The sequence below is a fragment of the Lagopus leucura genome, unplaced genomic scaffold (genome assembly GCF_019238085.1).
Source record: "Lagopus leucura isolate 7727_CA_CO unplaced genomic scaffold, USGS_WTPT01 Super-Scaffold_100157, whole genome shotgun sequence".
In the NCBI taxonomy this organism is placed as follows: domain Eukaryota; kingdom Metazoa; phylum Chordata; class Aves; order Galliformes; family Phasianidae; genus Lagopus; species Lagopus leucura.
In genome coordinates this window covers 34,755,440-34,772,003 of record NW_024962334.1, presented here as the reverse complement: position 1 = coordinate 34,772,003, position 16,564 = coordinate 34,755,440, and the positions used below count along the sequence as shown (strand labels likewise).

Genomic DNA, 16,564 nt, shown 5'->3' with positions numbered 1-16,564 from the left:
ACAATTTATATCAGAAAATTCTCCAGGATCAGAACTGAAGACTTCTATATATGTTGGTACTATAAATATGTGCAAAAGTAAATGTGGCGCGCTTTAGTAAGTGTTTCCCATGTAGTTCAAAATGCCTTTTACGTTTTATGTTCCATTTAAAAAATGTCTATCATCCTTTACCTTGATGCACAGGAGACACTGCACAAGTAATACATCAATACCAATCTTCTACTACATTCCACAACTGACACATTACTTCAGTGTAGTGGATTTTTTTTCCTAAATAAATTGCTGTATTGAACCAAATCATTTTCAGTTATTTTAAAGGAAAGCCATCAAGTGCTACATGTTTTATGCAGAACCAATACTTTTAAATATTAATGGAAAAAAAAAGGATATTTTAATAAGACATAAGCTTTTTTATAAAATATTTTTAATTTTGCGAAGTCTGATACTATCACTGTTTTCAGTCAGTAGCATCCAGTTCTTGCGGGAACCTGATCAGTTATTTCTAGCATCTTCAGTCAATAATAACCATGGAAATATAAGTGAATTACAAACACTCATCTCACCTAATCTTTAGTATTCTGAAAGCTAGGATCCTAATCTGCATCTAGAATCAGAGGAAAAAGGGGAGACACTTCTAAAGATTATCTCATCTCATGTGAATCATAATGCCCTCCACTTGCTATTGGTTTTATAGGAGGCACCCAAAGATTAAACACTGTATTTTTCAGTCAGCTAAAGTTATGAGAGGTGAATCCTTTTCTGAGCACCAGCCATTCAGAAACAGCGCAAGTATAAAGAGACTGCCACAACTGGTCTACTTTTTAGCTATTTTTACCTTGCCTTTTCAGTGACTCCCATTTGTTGATGAACATCAATAAATTCCATAAGTTGTCTTTGTAGCATGTTTTCCTTTCCTTCAATCTGCCTAATAAAATCATGCTGCAAAAGACTAGATACCGTTGGGCGCTTCTCATAGTCTTTAGTTAAGCACCTGTGCTGGCAGAAAAAGCAGATGATCATTCAGGGGTCATTGTTAAGTTTTGACACGCCTGTCTGTAGTTCACTCATACTGTCATAATAAATACATCCATCTTATTCACAACACTTCAGTACTGAAAACTCTAAGATTTCACAGAATTGATAAGGTCTAGAAGTTCAATCATTGATTTTTGAAACTTGAGATCATTTGTTTGCAAATGCTTAACGTAAAAAACAAGTTCCTTACTCATCTACAGTCAAAGGACTCCACCCAAAACACTTCTCATTTTTACAATTGAAGGAAGCAGAACAGAAAATTTTTTACTAACAACATATCTCCATGGAGAATACAATGATATTTTACAAATGACATTTATACATGTTCCATATTCAGTTACAGTGGTCTCAGTTGTTACTCACTTGTTAATGAAGTCATTGAATTCAGATGACCACAGTTCAGGCTGCTGTAGTGTTGGAGGAGGATTCCTGCAAAGGTCAGTGACAATAAGTTAATAAGCTACTCAGCTGCCAAAAACGATGTGTGAAGGCAGGCTGAGTAATGAGTTTTAGAAGGCCACTGAAAAAAGATATTGATTTCCACTGGTAAAAGGAGTATGGGTAGAGGATACAATGCCTCAATGGCTCTTCTGCATTACATAACTAACAAGGAAAAATAGCATGGAGAGGATCTACCAACCATAGCTAAGATTACTGTACTTTTTTCAATCAAATCAATAAACAGAAATAAAACTAACGACCCATTAATCACTATTCACTTGTAATAGCAAGTCTCTCTTTCCAAGCCTGAAACTATATACTTTAAGACATTTTTAAAAAGAAATTCTATGTAAAGGTTTTCCAGAAGGACTGAATTAATCAGCTTACTGAACAAACTGCAGGAAGAAACTAGCTCATTATTAGCCACGTTCGATTTATCAGGAGATATTCAGAAGGCAAGTGAAGAACTAGATACAGATATACTGTAAATAAAAAATTCTTTGTTGTTGATTTAAAGTTTCTTATGTTAGGTACTAATGTCCAAATTGTTTTGAGTCTCCTTCCTTTCAATGAAAAGTGCTATTTCCACTAAGCATACTCACTTAGACAAAAGCAAATGCCTATAGATGAGGTGACTCCTTTACTGTTAAATCAGTTATCAAAACCGCATTCTTTAAGTGATGCCTAATGTTAACTCTTGAACTTTTGTGTTTTTCTTAATGAAATTAAAAGGCAGTGGATCTTACATTTGTTCCTGGGCAGAGTGTTAGGCACCAAATATCTATAAGCGTATAAGCCAGATGGCTTTTTGAAGGCCTAGATGAAATTTCAACAGTTTGATTCTGCTTTTCCCGTAGCAAATAGAGGTGGGAAGAGCATTCATGCTCTGCTTCAGTGCCAAGTCACCCAAGATTTCTTAAACAAGAAAGCAGTTTAAATTAATTTGGGTTACTTGGCTGAAAAGGACCTGGAGCACTCATATATGCTATGTGGTCTCACATGCTGTGGTACTACAACTGCTGGAATGAAATCCACTGACTGCAGTAAGGTCATTCCCTATATTCTTTGAGACCAATGCTTTTTGAAACACTGGAAGTGGTAATTTGGGTACTTCTACATCCAGCTTCAAAGAAAGCACAAAAGTTGCCAGAGATACTGCCTAAGGACAGCAATACTGCAGCTGGCAGGAACAGCACAAGCTAATGAAAGGTAAGGGACTAAATGTATGTGAACACTTTGCTTCAAAAGATGTGATAACATTTGAGGACAGCTGTGGTGCCTGTTTGACACACTGACCCACTAAGACTCGGTATTACTACCACAATTCATTTTCAAATATGGCAATACACGAGAACAACATACATGGGACTCGCATGAGTCCAGTGCTTATGTCCTACGCTTGTGTATGTTGGGTAGCAGCAGTCCAAAGGGGAAATTTTCATGGCTTTTTCACAAACGCAGCCACAGTCCTCTCTAAATTTCTCAGGGGCTTTGCATGGTTGTAGCAGAGTCTCAGAAGATACATCTGGACAGAGTACTTCTAACCTCCCCTTAGTATAAATAGTATGAAGGAACTGTATGTACCTTCATAGTCTAAGTTTGAAGAAATGTTAATGGAAATTAATGCTCAATGGAAATAATTCTCAGCCCAGCAAGAATTAAAAACATTAAGATACTACCTTGGTATTTTGAAGAGTGCCCTCATAGGGTGCAAATCAGCAAGTGGTGGATCTCCATCTCCCAGCTCTATTGCAGTAATACCCAGTGACCATGCATCACATCTGGCATCATAGGAGCTATCCAGCTGTTGCTCACAGGCAATCACCTATTAGAGGAAAAGACCTGGTCAGTAACAGGACAGTCAAATATCTGAATTTAAGAGCATACTCATAGATGGGGAAATCTCTTATTGGATAGAGATATTGGATAAAATAAACAGAACTGCTCATATTTTGCAAGTTAAAACTTAGTGCTGCTGAAAAAGCAAAGCGTGACCTAGAGAAAGCAAGTCTTTTGTGAACACAGCCTGTTATCTGATCAGATGTCCCCTGATCTGACTGAAGGGGGCAAATCTTTGGCTTATTCACTTGAAGGTAGAAAACTGCATCCCACTGCTAAGGGAAGAAGCAAGGAACTCAGCAACCCCAAGCTACTTCTCTGTAGATTTATTCCCGAAAAAGAACGAATGGAGTTACTCTGCTCTCTCCATGAAGAACACAAGGAAGAAAGCAAGAGCTGAATTCATTATCTTCCATTGGGTCTTTATTCAGCCAATTCAAGGATAAAGCTAAGTTATCAAGAATGTGGTTTGCCAATGGATTGCAGGAAATGTATTCAGTTTCATATACATTTCAGCTCATTCACAATGCCAGCTGAACAAAGGATTTTTCATCCCTTTACCTAGATCTAAAGGTCTAGACCAATGAGGACAAGCAATGTATATTTATAAGCACATACGCCCATAGAGTAATTTCTGTCCTACAAAGAGATGTACATGTATATATGCACACGTGTTTGTGCAGACACAAATAGCATAAGTACTAAGTATAACACTAAACAATGTAACTAATTTTTTGTTTCCTGCTTCAGATTAAAGCATGTATTTATATTCTTCAGCTGGAAAAATCCCCAAATACACATAATACATCTTATTTATTCATAATGAACTGTTCATTTCTTGCTGTTGCCTATAAATACATTGTGTTAACGCTTTCCAGATGAAGAAATTCAAAAGTAAAAGCCCCAGTATGTACAGTACCACCCTGGGCTCCATCCATCCACAGAGAGATGAGATACTTGGCATAGTTTGCAAATTTGGAAGGTTGGAAAAGATCGCTGGTATTACTCGCTCCTCCTGAATGAAAATACTGAACTAAGCAATTCAGCTTCTTGCTCCTTCACTCTAACCTTGCAGTTTCAAAGATAAAACATTTTAAATTAATCCTTGCAACCATTTAAGTAAATAGGTTTAAAACACTTTTTCACCTATCAAAATAGAAATGTCCTTTAGAAGGTCCAGCAGTCAGGAAGAAGAAAGAAAAAAGAAGGAAGAACGGAGAAAGAGCAGAAATACAGAATTTGACAGCTTTCATACCACTGATGAAATACATTGGAACATGAATCTTACCTCTGGAGCCATCCAGAACGGGGTGCCCACAGAGGTGTTCCGGCGGAGCCGAGTGCTGGTCAGCTGAGCAGACACACCTGGAAGAACCAGGGGAAGCTATAATCAGAGCAACTGCTATTTCCATCTGAGACAGTCCCTCTGAACGGTACCATCCCTGTTGTGTCTTGTCATGCCACGACCTCCTCTGCAGGTGTCTTTATTATATTCTTCCAGCTCTCTGCTATAGGCCCAATCCTCAAAGTAATTGAGCACTTCAGCTCAGAGTCTGTGCATTTGTTTCCAGCAACTTCAGTAGGACTGAGATTTAGACCCCAATGAGTATTTCATTAGTAATCTGACTCCATATATTTTGACTGGCTAATTACTGTTTTATATCCTGTTTTAAGAGAGTGGTAAAGCATTTCAGGAGGTTAAAAAAAAAAAAGCACTTTCCTGTACTTTCCCTTGTTTCTTTTTTACTTCTCATGGTCAGTACTGACACTAGACCTCTGTTTCCTTATGTACATATTTCAGGTTAAGAGCTATAAAAGATACTCATCCTCATCTGTTAGCTGTTCTGCCATAAAGACGAAGCAGTAAAATGGTGAAACATCAAAAACACAAAAACAGAAATCTCCCCATTCTTGAAGCAACATCAAATGCCTGCAAATCAGCTTTGCAACATGAGCTGCAGTTTAAGGAATTAACTGTTGCAGGCCAATACTTGGAAACTGGACTCTGAAATCTGAAAATTGCTTATAGTTTTAGACTAAAACACACACTGAAACATCAGGAATTCTAGTGAGCTACTGGTGAACTTCTAGTGAACTTCTGATCTGCCTGCTAACAATTTCCTGCCTTTAAAAATAAAGGTGGTATTGTTTGGAAATACCTCTCGTGTGTGCAAAGAGAGTACAACGTGTGGAGAAAACAAACCCTTTTCACCAGTAGGTCCTGAACTGTTATGGGTTTATGAATCAAAGCTAACTGTGAGGTCCACCAAATACATATTCTGAAGTTCTGATACAAAAGATGGTAGGAAAGATGCTGTTTTATACTCTTATGTCAACTTTATTCTGATTGGCACTGAAGCTCATTTATTTTGCCTTCATATATAAACCTATATTCTTTTTGAGAAAATAAAAGGCTTCAGTTTCACTCTGCAAATGCCATTTTATTATCTGAAATGTGAAGCTTCAGTGAGCACCAGTGGCAAGTTTAAACTCTTTGCATTCTCTGGTTTGAATATGCTTGATCTTACCTTCCTGAAAGCTTGGCAGATGGCTCATAACAGGAGCAATTCGTGTCAATTGCCCAGTGAAAATACACTCACTGAATTTTTGTCTGGATAGAATAGGATTGCTTAAGGTTTTTGTTTGTTTGTTTTTCCATGGAAGTAAACAATCCATTGCAGGCTTGATTTGCTTTTTACTCTCAAGCAAGCGTTCAGCTCAGATTCACAAATTATCCGCATTTGTCAATCACAGAAATGTACATAACTGCTGAAAACAGGGCAGCAAAATCCTGACTCCCAAATCAGCCTGTTCCTTTAAGACAAACTCAACCACTGCCTTTGCTCCCACTACTTTACTCAGGGCTTGAAAAAGCTGAATCTCTTCCTTCTTTCAATGACCACAGAAAGTCCAGCACAGTGTTTGCATCATGGAATGCAGGAAAATATGAGGTTATGTACAAAGTCCATCAACCCTGTTCCAATCTCAGCCAAGCAGGGGCTTTGATGTTGTTTCCTTGTTTTTATTCCTGGCCTTCAGCAAAACATAACATTCAGAAAGCAAGAGGCAAGCACACGTTACCATGGGATTGTTGTAGTGGTACAAAAGGATACCAGTGTGCGATCCTTGCTTTTGAAGGGAGAAGAGGCTACACTCCCCTTCTAAATGTTGTGGGAGTCTCCTGTGCTGTGCTCTTTTTTGTAGTCTTGGAATGGGAGCTGGGATTTAGATCTGCAGGCAAAGAAAGGCCCTAGCTGAATTTTTATTATTCCAGTGCCATATTTTGTAAATAATCATAACTTTCCGTGGAGATAAGGAGCAAAATATAAAAGACACATTGATGTGCACAATCTTCTGTCTACACACTTTTTTTTCCTGTTTATTTAATAATTACAGTTCAAAGAGAAGGATTCCCCCCACACTTTTTTGTTGTTGTTGTTTTGTTTTTTTTTTTACTTCAGGAAAAAGCTGATTAAATTTGAATTGTTCACTACTACTTTCTTTAGGCTTTTTGTTTGTTTGTTTGTATCCTTTTGCTTTTAGCAGTAAAGTGGCATTTTAGATTAAGGAGTGTAGGTCTTATGACAAATGATATTTCCTTGGGCACTTTCTGTGCATAGGGGAAAGATGATGTAATTCCACACTTAGTAACATTTCTTCCAGCATTTCAGTAACCAGTCAGGCATATAGCTAGCCAGCTTTTTTAAACTCGTTCATTTTCTGACAGTAACATCCTGCTCCTCCCCCATCTGCTTTACTACTGCTTTGTTGCAAAGGGAATCAAATATTCTCCTAAGGAAATTTAAAAATACAACCAAAAGCAGTGTTTCAGTACACAGATATTATAAATCTCATGAAAATTAACGGCTTAATAAACAAGTGCATTGGAAGTACCAGTGCACACCAGAGAATCTTTCCTAATGTGCAAAAGAACGGTGCATACAGTTAGAAAGTATATACTTTTTTTATTTTATTTGTTTAAATCAAGCATTAGGTTATGAATAATAAAAAAAGGAAAATAGCAACTTTACATCCTGAGTATTATATATGCCTTTCATTGCAAAAACTGGCATATTAGAGTAACACTGACAGTAAAGCTACCTATTTATGACCTTACTATTCAGTAAAGGAAATATAGGGCAGAAACGAGCTTCCTATTATTATAGGAAAGATTTGTCTCAAAGTTACAGCCAATCTGAGCAGACACTGTTCTGATCTAAATTGAGAGGCTGTACAATACTGTTTTATGATTATGTTCTCTGACAGAAGTATACACATTGTGCTGGCTGATGTTAACGAGGAAATTGTGAGCCCTAGCAAATTCTACTAAATTGACATTTTGCACACAGCAGGAAGACTGCAATTCTTATATGTTATATATACACATATCTGTATATAAAAACTCCAAGGGGCTTACACAATGTGTACCATCATTTGGCTACTACTTCCATAACCATTTGTCATTTGTGCCTTCAGAGTCCATCCTCCTAGCAAAGCAACCCTTTGCAACCCTTTCCTCCTGAAAAAGATTGTGAACCAAATCCTCTTTCTTGCCTTTCTTGAAGACAGGAGTGACAATAGCTTTCTGCTGGTCTTTGGGATCCCCTGATCTCCAAGACCCTACATAGATTATCAATAGTGGCCTTGCAGTGACATCAGCCAGCTTCCTCAGCATTCATGGGTGCGGTCCTACAGTTTTTAAATCTAATTTGTTTAAATGCTTGCTAACCTAATCCTCCCACACCAAGGCTAAATTTTCCTTGTTCCGGATTTCCCAACTGGTCTCAAGGACCTGGAATTCCTAAAGATCAGTCTCACAAGTAAAGACCATGAGTATACCTCAACTTCTTTCATGTCCATCATCATCTTATCCACTGTTTTAATGGATTGTCTTGATGCACGTCGTGTTTTAATGATGAAACAGATTACTGTTGCTAAAAAAAGGGCAACTGGAAAACTAAACTTTCCAAAACACTCAGGAAAACAAACATTCAAGATGCAAGTCTTCAACTGAAATATGGCATATCCAAAAGCTAACCAAACAGCCATTTGCAACTCCAAAATGATCAAAAGCTTAGTATCTAAGAAGACCATATACATAAGCAGCTTAGGAGACAGAAAAAACATGGTGTCTAATATGAAACTAAGAGGTATTAAGTAAATGTGGGATGAAAAAGATGAACTTATTGTATAAAACAAAAAATATAGGTAGAGATTTAGGGATTTGTGAACTACACCTCTGATGCAGCATGCTGGTGAAGAAAGCCCTCATTCTTAGGTGGTACCTTCCTTAAATGTTTTGATTCAGTCTGACTGCCACTTTTGAGACTCAGAAAGGATTTTTCCTCTGTATGACAAGAAAAATGCAGGAGATACTCTCCTTGTTATGTGACACGGTTTACCTGTTAAGATCATCTGGGTTACTAGCAACACCTACGCTGCTGGGACAGGATATCTGAAACACATCAGGACAAAAATACTTCAGTGCAAACTAAGTCATTAGATACAACTTTCAGGTAAAAATGAATCTAGTATACAGCAGGTGAGACAAGAAGGCTTTTAATAACCTCCTCTTAGAATCAAAGAACGGCTTATGTCAGAAACGACCTTAATGCCTACCCAATTCCAGCCCCAGGACAGGGCTGCTCCCAGCAGATCATGGTGCACAGGGCCCCATCCTATCTGGCCTTGAATGCCTTCAGGTATGGAGGCTTCTCTGAGGAACCTCTTATCCTAATACTCTATGAAACAGATGTGGACAAAGAAAGGCTCCTGAAAAAGCCACAGAACTATGGGAAGAAGGTGGTGTTGAATGAATACTATGTAAAATGTATGTACTATAATGAAGAGGTGAGTAAATGCAATGACTGCTCAGAATCCTGAGTAGCAATTATGGAGCAAAAATAAAATGACATAGAAAGGACAAGAATTTATCTGACTTATAAAGAAAGGTCAGACATACTTCTAGCAACCATCTATACAACCTTCTAGCAATCTCGAATTACACCAAGGACTACTGGTTTCAGGGCTACTGTAGACAATTCATTACTATTCCATTTCAATCACTGCATTTACTTTCGTACTTAAGAACTGAATAACAAAGCATTCAAAGCTCAGAGCAAATATCCTTTAGGCCAAAACTCAGGTTCAATAAATTCTAGAGCCTTACCTAAAAAAAGGAGCATTGCAGCATGCTTCCTAACTAGCCCCTCTTGCCACTCTCACACGCAAAATGGTCTGGGCTGGCTGGGTAAAGAAATCAAGAGGTGAATTTTGTGACCCTTGAGAAAACTAAGAGGAAGTCTTTGCTGGCCAGAAAGTGCTATTTTCTTGCTTCATTTGTCTCTGGCATTAGACAGTAGCTTTCTGTGTCAAACTTCTCTAATGTGTAAGCCATCAGTGACATCTTTATGTAAATTTGGAGGAGAAAAAAAAAAATCAACATATAAAAGACCAAGCGAAGAGCTTATCCTGCATACAGCAGTTGGGCACATGATTTCTTTTTGTTGTTACTGGACAACACAAAGGTTTTCATTCACATGTGGCTCACACAAAAAGTTTTTGAGGACTAAGCCTTCAACAAAGAATTAAACATTTAACAAAGAAAACGTTCCACAGCTCAAGTCAACGCAATCCATCTTATCCCTGCTAACCCTGGTTTGAAAAACTTGGAATTACTACTTTGATTGGGTTCAAAACAGTTTGACAAGCTGCTCATGTAGAAAGCTTTCTTCAAAGGTGTTTTTTTTTTTTTTTTTAAACTTTTAACTGTCATATTCCTTAGTAAATGCTTTTTAGAAGTAACATGTGAATGTCCTGCTATATGGTATGCAGAAATGACAACACAATAATAGCCTATTTTTGATTTGAATCAGTGAAGCAGACAGCTCTATTATGGATGCATGCTAGAATGACTAAGGCAAATACAAGTCTTTTTATGACTCATTGCTTCAAGTAAACAAAAGGCAGAAACAAGTATTTTTGAATAGTTTCAAATAAAATTATTTTAATTAATTGTTTCATTTTTGCAGAATGATTCATACAGCATTTATAGCTCAAGCAGTGCAAGAAAAAGGAGATGCAAGGTATTCTGACTACTTCAGAATAAGCGATCTATAGAAGTCTGGAAAACTACTCAAGGTCATTCTCTTCAACATCAGCAGGACATGAAAAGTTAGAAATTATGTTAATATATTAACAAGGACAGGGATTAAACTGTCCTTCCCCCAAACGACCCAGTGCTCCACCTTGGATTACTCACATCTGACTTTTCAACCTATTCACTGAGCACAAAGTGGCTCTGGACTTGTAGCCTGCCCTGCACTGCATGCATTTGCAGCAGAGTGCTGTGAGCCTTCTCTTCCACTGTAATGCCACGTATCTCACAAGGCTTGTCAGACTGATCTGTCATCAGTCAACATACTACATCTGCGGTGGTTCCGTCCCCAAACTCTGACCCAGGACTTCTGAGGCTTTCACCACAGGACTAGCAAAAAGCTCCCTTGTGCATCAGGAAATCAGTAATTAAAACAGATGAAACTCTTCAGATGGAGTCTTATCATGGGCTCATAATTACTTTGAGATTGGCTGGCTATTTTGGACATACTTCACAGTGTAACTAATTTTACTATTCTTGCTTTGTCATTATAGTAGCTACTGGCTCATGTACACTTTAAAAACTTAGCCTGTTTAATATAGTTACTGAATTTCAAAGATTTCATCTGTATTTCTGTATCAAAATAGGCATGAGTATCATACAACAAAATAACAAAAACACCTATGCATTCTAACTCACATTGATCAATTGTTGCTGAACACTAAAAGTACTAAAGCATTACCAATATTCCATGACCCACAAGGAAGAAGTAGCACATTAGTACTGAGTTACAACAGAGAATGTTGGCAGAATTAGTACAAGCTTGTCCTAGTAGGAAAAAAATAACCAAGACATTTAATTCATGAACTAAACTGAATTACAAAACAAACATAATACCTTCATTTTGCATTACTTAGATGAAACTAGGTATGTATTTTAAAGTAAAAGTAGTTAATAAAAATTGCACTACAAAAAAGACGGCGTACCACAGTTGGCTTGTTTCACAGAACCGAAATTTCGAATAACAAGGTGACTGTCCAGAAATGTCAGCTTCAGATTTTCTCGACTTATAACTTTGGATGACTTCAAATGGCTTTAAAAGAAGAACGATCATTCTCTCCATTATAATAATAAATAATAACCCTACTACACTCCAAACTCCAAACACAAAAACTAACCTCTGTCTATCTGGAGTTTCCAAACTACACGGAGGAAATAGTTCAAGTATTAATCAAAGTAACCTCAGTTCTTGATATGTCTAAATAACTAATAGCATCTTTTCCCCATTCCACTTTTTCCCCAATGAGTCATACTCAAGTTAAATCTACCGTTAGGCTAATCTGTCAGGCTACTATACAGCGTGATAAAACCGTGTCAGCTACACGCACAGCATGATATCTGAAACTGCGTTTGGAATACCAAGACAATATTCGCACACTGCTTTTAAATGCAAAACTTCTAATATTTGAAATAGTTCTCATAAAAGCAGAAAAACGCAAACGAAATGTCTGAAATACAAAAATCATCTTCACTATATATATATATATATTCACTCAATTTATAACGTTTTAAAGATCCAATAGATGTTTTAATAATAGAAATTGCAATCGCTTTATCCATACTACTAAAGGAGCCCTTGAAGTCATTATACTATTAGCTACATGCAAAACAGTTTGTAATTTTCCACCATCTGCCAGCAGCAGTGAGATTCCATTACCTTCTTTCCATGTCTTCTACTGGAACCCGATTTACCTGTAGCAAACATTGGAACTTTCCTATGTATTGCTTATCCAGAGACTTCAGTGAGGGAGATTTTTAGATAGCATTAATGAAATGCCTAAGAAACTGAAAATAGAGATTGCCAAATCACTTGATATCACCTTTCCCACTATGTCAATACTAGGCGAGCTGGGACAGTGACTGGATCTCTTGTAGTCAGAAATAAGCATAAAATTCAAAGCATGAGATTTAACAGATCTGCCAGCATTTGATTTTCCTTATGGGAACGTGGTTATCTCCAATATAGATCTAAACATCTGACTTTTTTCTCCACTTCCTCTGACTCCTTTTCAATGCACTTTCATGGTAATAACTTCAACAGTCTGATTATGTGGTATGAAAGGGTATTTTCATGAGTTGCATGGAAGCACATGGTCTTCAGCAAGGAGCAGCAGTGTTGAAAAACTAAGTGGTAAAGCACAATTTACACGTTATTTTCTGACCATTTCCAAGGCAACAGTGGCTCATCCTGAGATACTTCTAGTCTGTGATAGCAGGCTTCAGCAGCCCCAGAGAAATGTAAGCTACTTGTGCTTTCATTCAAGACTATCAGCCTGCAAGGTCAAATCTCAAAAATACACCTGATGAGGAATTTTCCATCAGCACTGTACTCTTCTCTTTTTAGCTAAAAGAATCACTTCCACGTGACTTAGATGTTTCAGAACTTTTGGGGGAAGAATGACTCTTTCCTCACATGCAATTCCCCTCTGCCTAGCTCAATGACAGAAAGATGTGAAATCGAGGATGCTCTTCTTTCAAAAACATGTAAGCATTAAAAGCTCTGACTTACAAGCTCCCAAGCTAACAAAGAGAATATTTCAGAATTATATTAAATCTTTCAAAGTGAAATTTTACCAGGGCTCTGTCAGAGTAAAATTAAAATAACAATGATGATAATAATACAGCTAAGTTTTTCTCCCATTTTGGAACAGCACATTATTGACATATCAGAATTTCCAGAGGAACCTGAATTCTATCTTAGTCTAATATTATTTCATATGTGGAAGGCCTCCTTCAGCATCCTGATTTCAAGAAAACAACCCTAATTAAGAGAGTCTATTCAAATAAACAAGTATTTGTCAGTATACGTAGATGCTACGCATACAGCTTTCCATTACATTGGTCACACATTATAAGATGTGGATGAATATATGAATTTTTACTACAGATGAGGTGCGTTATGCATGCAAGTGACTTCAGGCCATTTTTTTGACTGGTGAAAGAAGGTCAAGCACTGAAAGATATTTAGGCAGTAAAAGTCACAAGACTTTCAAAGTTACCTAGCATTTAATTAATTTGAATTTATTTGTTAGAACTTTTTGAAAAAAAATATTAAGTGCTTATCTGCATATACAGTGATTAAAATTTATTGAATCCACTGCAAACGACCAGAAAACTGAGATGCGCATATAAAGGACTTCCAAAAAGTGAGAGCAAAAATATTCCCTGCATAGAAAAGTAATGAGCAAGTGTAAGAATAATTAAGAATATTTGTAAGAAGGGAACTCGATTCATACCTTGCCTGTCTCCAATTACTTCAATTTAATATATTCAATGGCTTTCATCCTTTGAATTCTCAGAAGAGATTTATTTTAATGTAGAAAAGTGTGCTTTTCTATCAGGTTTCTATCATATACTTAATACATAGCAGCTACACTTGAGAAAAGATCAGTTATTTAATATTTGCATCAGTGCTGCAGAGGCAAACTTGGAGCAGTTGTTGACATTCTTAGGTGTAACATCCTTCCTAGAGGTCTTCCTGCAGAACAGCCAAACGGCTAATTCTCACAGATGTTTAGGTGGCTAGATTGCCTCCAGTCAACCTTCTTCTCTCACAGAGAAAAATACAGGCTGTATAACATATTTAGGATTTTTAATTCAGGGACTGAAACCATGACCATGGGATTGGCCTAGTGATGATCCCCTTAAGTACTTCTCATTATCTGTAGTCAAAAAGAATGATTTTGTTTATCTCTGCTGATCTAAGTTATTGTACTGCATTGTTGTGCAGGGAGAGGATGCTTCCCTGGTAACAGTATTTCAAACTTCTGAGTTGAGCAATTTAAACTAAAAGGTCTGTTTGATGACTCTTTGACAAGCAATTTAGCTCCAGAAGCATCAGTACAGAGATATTATAAACTCTTCCTTGATTTGATCATTAATTCCCTAGTTGGGACTGTTTCCAAGATATGGGAATATTAATAGAGTAAGTTCTATACAGATTAAACATTATTGCAGCAGAATTTTGAACAAAAGCAAAAATTACCCTGATAACAATCCGCTTGAGGCAATGCCATGGTATTATTTCATAGTCTTTCTCATCTTATTAACTATCAATACCTTTACGAAAGGCAAACAAACAGCTATGACTGTTCTAAGTTTGTTGTTATAATTTAAGATTTTGGGAAAGCTTTCCCACAAGATTTTTTGCATTCCATCAAGCAACTCAGTTTCTCAGTGTTTTAGATCTCCGTTTCGTAGCTAGAAATTATAGTAACTTAATTCCTTGTACAGTGTTGTGAAGTCATCCATTACATGTCCTGCAATGTTCAGAAACCATGGTCACAGCACAGCCTATGACAAAATGGCCAGAAGGCAATGTCTACAAATTGTGTTACTTGAAAACTGGGTTACAAAATTAAGCTTCTAGAAAGTCAATACTGGTGTGCAAGAAAGGAGTCTCAGTTGTGATACACTACATAAGCAAAGTTTAGAGTACAAAAGGACCAAAAAAAAGAAGTCATTCTCAAAGACTTCAATGACTTAATTCATTGAATGCTACCTGTTTTATCAGTTGCAACTCTAAAAGGCTCCTGAAGGCTTCAGAAAGAAAACGTGACACAATGACAAAAATACAATATGACCATTCAACACATAGAGTTGGAGAATATGTCCTTTTCGGTACTGTGTTTTGTAAGGCACTTCACTGGTCAGTTTTCCTGACATAGGTTTTATATATCTGTTTATAAACAAACCATATAAAAAAAAACATAAAAAGTATGAGGAACTGAGACCAAAGGGTTCTTCAGGATCATCTCAACTTCCTCCAGCATATAGGAAACAGTACAGCCAAAATTATCTTAAAGGCTCATTTTCTCTCTCAAGTGTACTTGCTTGTTAAAGAAGTCCATAACCTACTGTTTTCTCTCCCTTCTACACAGTGGAAAACCTATGTACATGCTAGAAAGGTCTGTGTGATTGTGTGGTTGGTTTTGTTTGCTTGTATGTTTGGCCCCATGTAATAATTGTTCAACCTAAAAGAAAAGTTTAGTTTCCACTGAGTATCTACAAGGAGAGAAAGAAAGAGATTGTGTCAGTGTGGCTATATCATAGTGTAGCTGGTAGATTCACAGGTGTATTTAGTAAAAATAAAAAAGTGGCAAAGAACTTCAGTCCTTGATCCAATAAGTGTTTATGCGTCACAGTCTGTATCAACATGAGAGATTTTATCAAATCACATTCTTGGCTAAAAAGTACTCTTGGAATCTGATTAACGTTGGCTTAAATCCTCTTAAGTAGAATACACAAATCTCCCAAATCCCATCTGAATACTTTAAACATCAACCTGAAGGGTGACTAGTATGTTTTCTTGGATGATTTTGTGAAGACTGCGTATTTTTTTTCCCCATCTGAAACTATGCATTAGTAGCTGCAGATTGGCTTGAAGGGGGTAGGGGGAAGAGGCTAGAATACCTAATTTAGGGTGCAGTTCCTACATTCCCTTGGAAGGACTACTAGCCCCCTGTTCAACCCACGTAAACACGTCAACTTGTTTTTTGAACACTTTCTCATCTGTTTTGACATCTTAATTTTTCTCACAAGATTTTAAGATTATTTTTCAATTACAGCCCTAGTAATAGATTGTAGTAACTGGGGAAGTCCTCACCCCTAGAGCTTGTACATTATGGCATCTGCGTAAGTGAATTAATTTTCAGAAGCACTGATCCTCCACAGCTCTAATTACCTTCAGCACCTTAGAAAATAGCATTCATGACACATTAAAAACCTGTGGGTAAAAATATTGATTTTGCCTCACATTAAACTTTCAGACAGTCATAAAGTACTAGTAAGCGTATGGTAGATAACACTGTAGATCTGGAGGCTTTGTAAATGAAAATTTTGTCTGAAGAATAAAAAAAAATTGAATGTAAACACATACATTTTCAGAATTACTAACCCTAATAATTGTGGGGTTTCTTGTGTGTGTGTGAAGTAAGAGAGTTGTACAAATCTGTCGTACAGTCTACTGGCAGGAAGACACTACAGTAATGAAAGTTAAAATCCCATGATTAGTTTAAACAGTTATGTATCAGTTGAATAAATCTTATCAACATGATAGGAGGGTAAAGGAAAATGAAGATTTTCCATCTTCTG

At 36.9% G+C, this 16,564-nt stretch overlaps 1 protein-coding gene across 1 annotated transcript in view; it reads right to left on the bottom strand.

The window, feature by feature from the left end:
- Positions 1–3,151: 3,151 nt before the first annotated feature.
- Positions 3,152–16,564, bottom strand: part of LOC122189511 (myosin-IIIa-like) — a 34,145-nt gene continuing 20,732 nt past the window's right edge. Inside the window, exons 5-6 of the mRNA XM_042888752.1 lie at positions 4,604–4,680; positions 3,152–3,301 (exon numbers count right to left, since the gene is read on the bottom strand). Coding sequence (XP_042744686.1) covers positions 3,152–3,301; positions 4,604–4,680 — 227 coding nt within the window. The remainder of the gene's footprint in view (positions 3,302–4,603; positions 4,681–16,564) is intronic.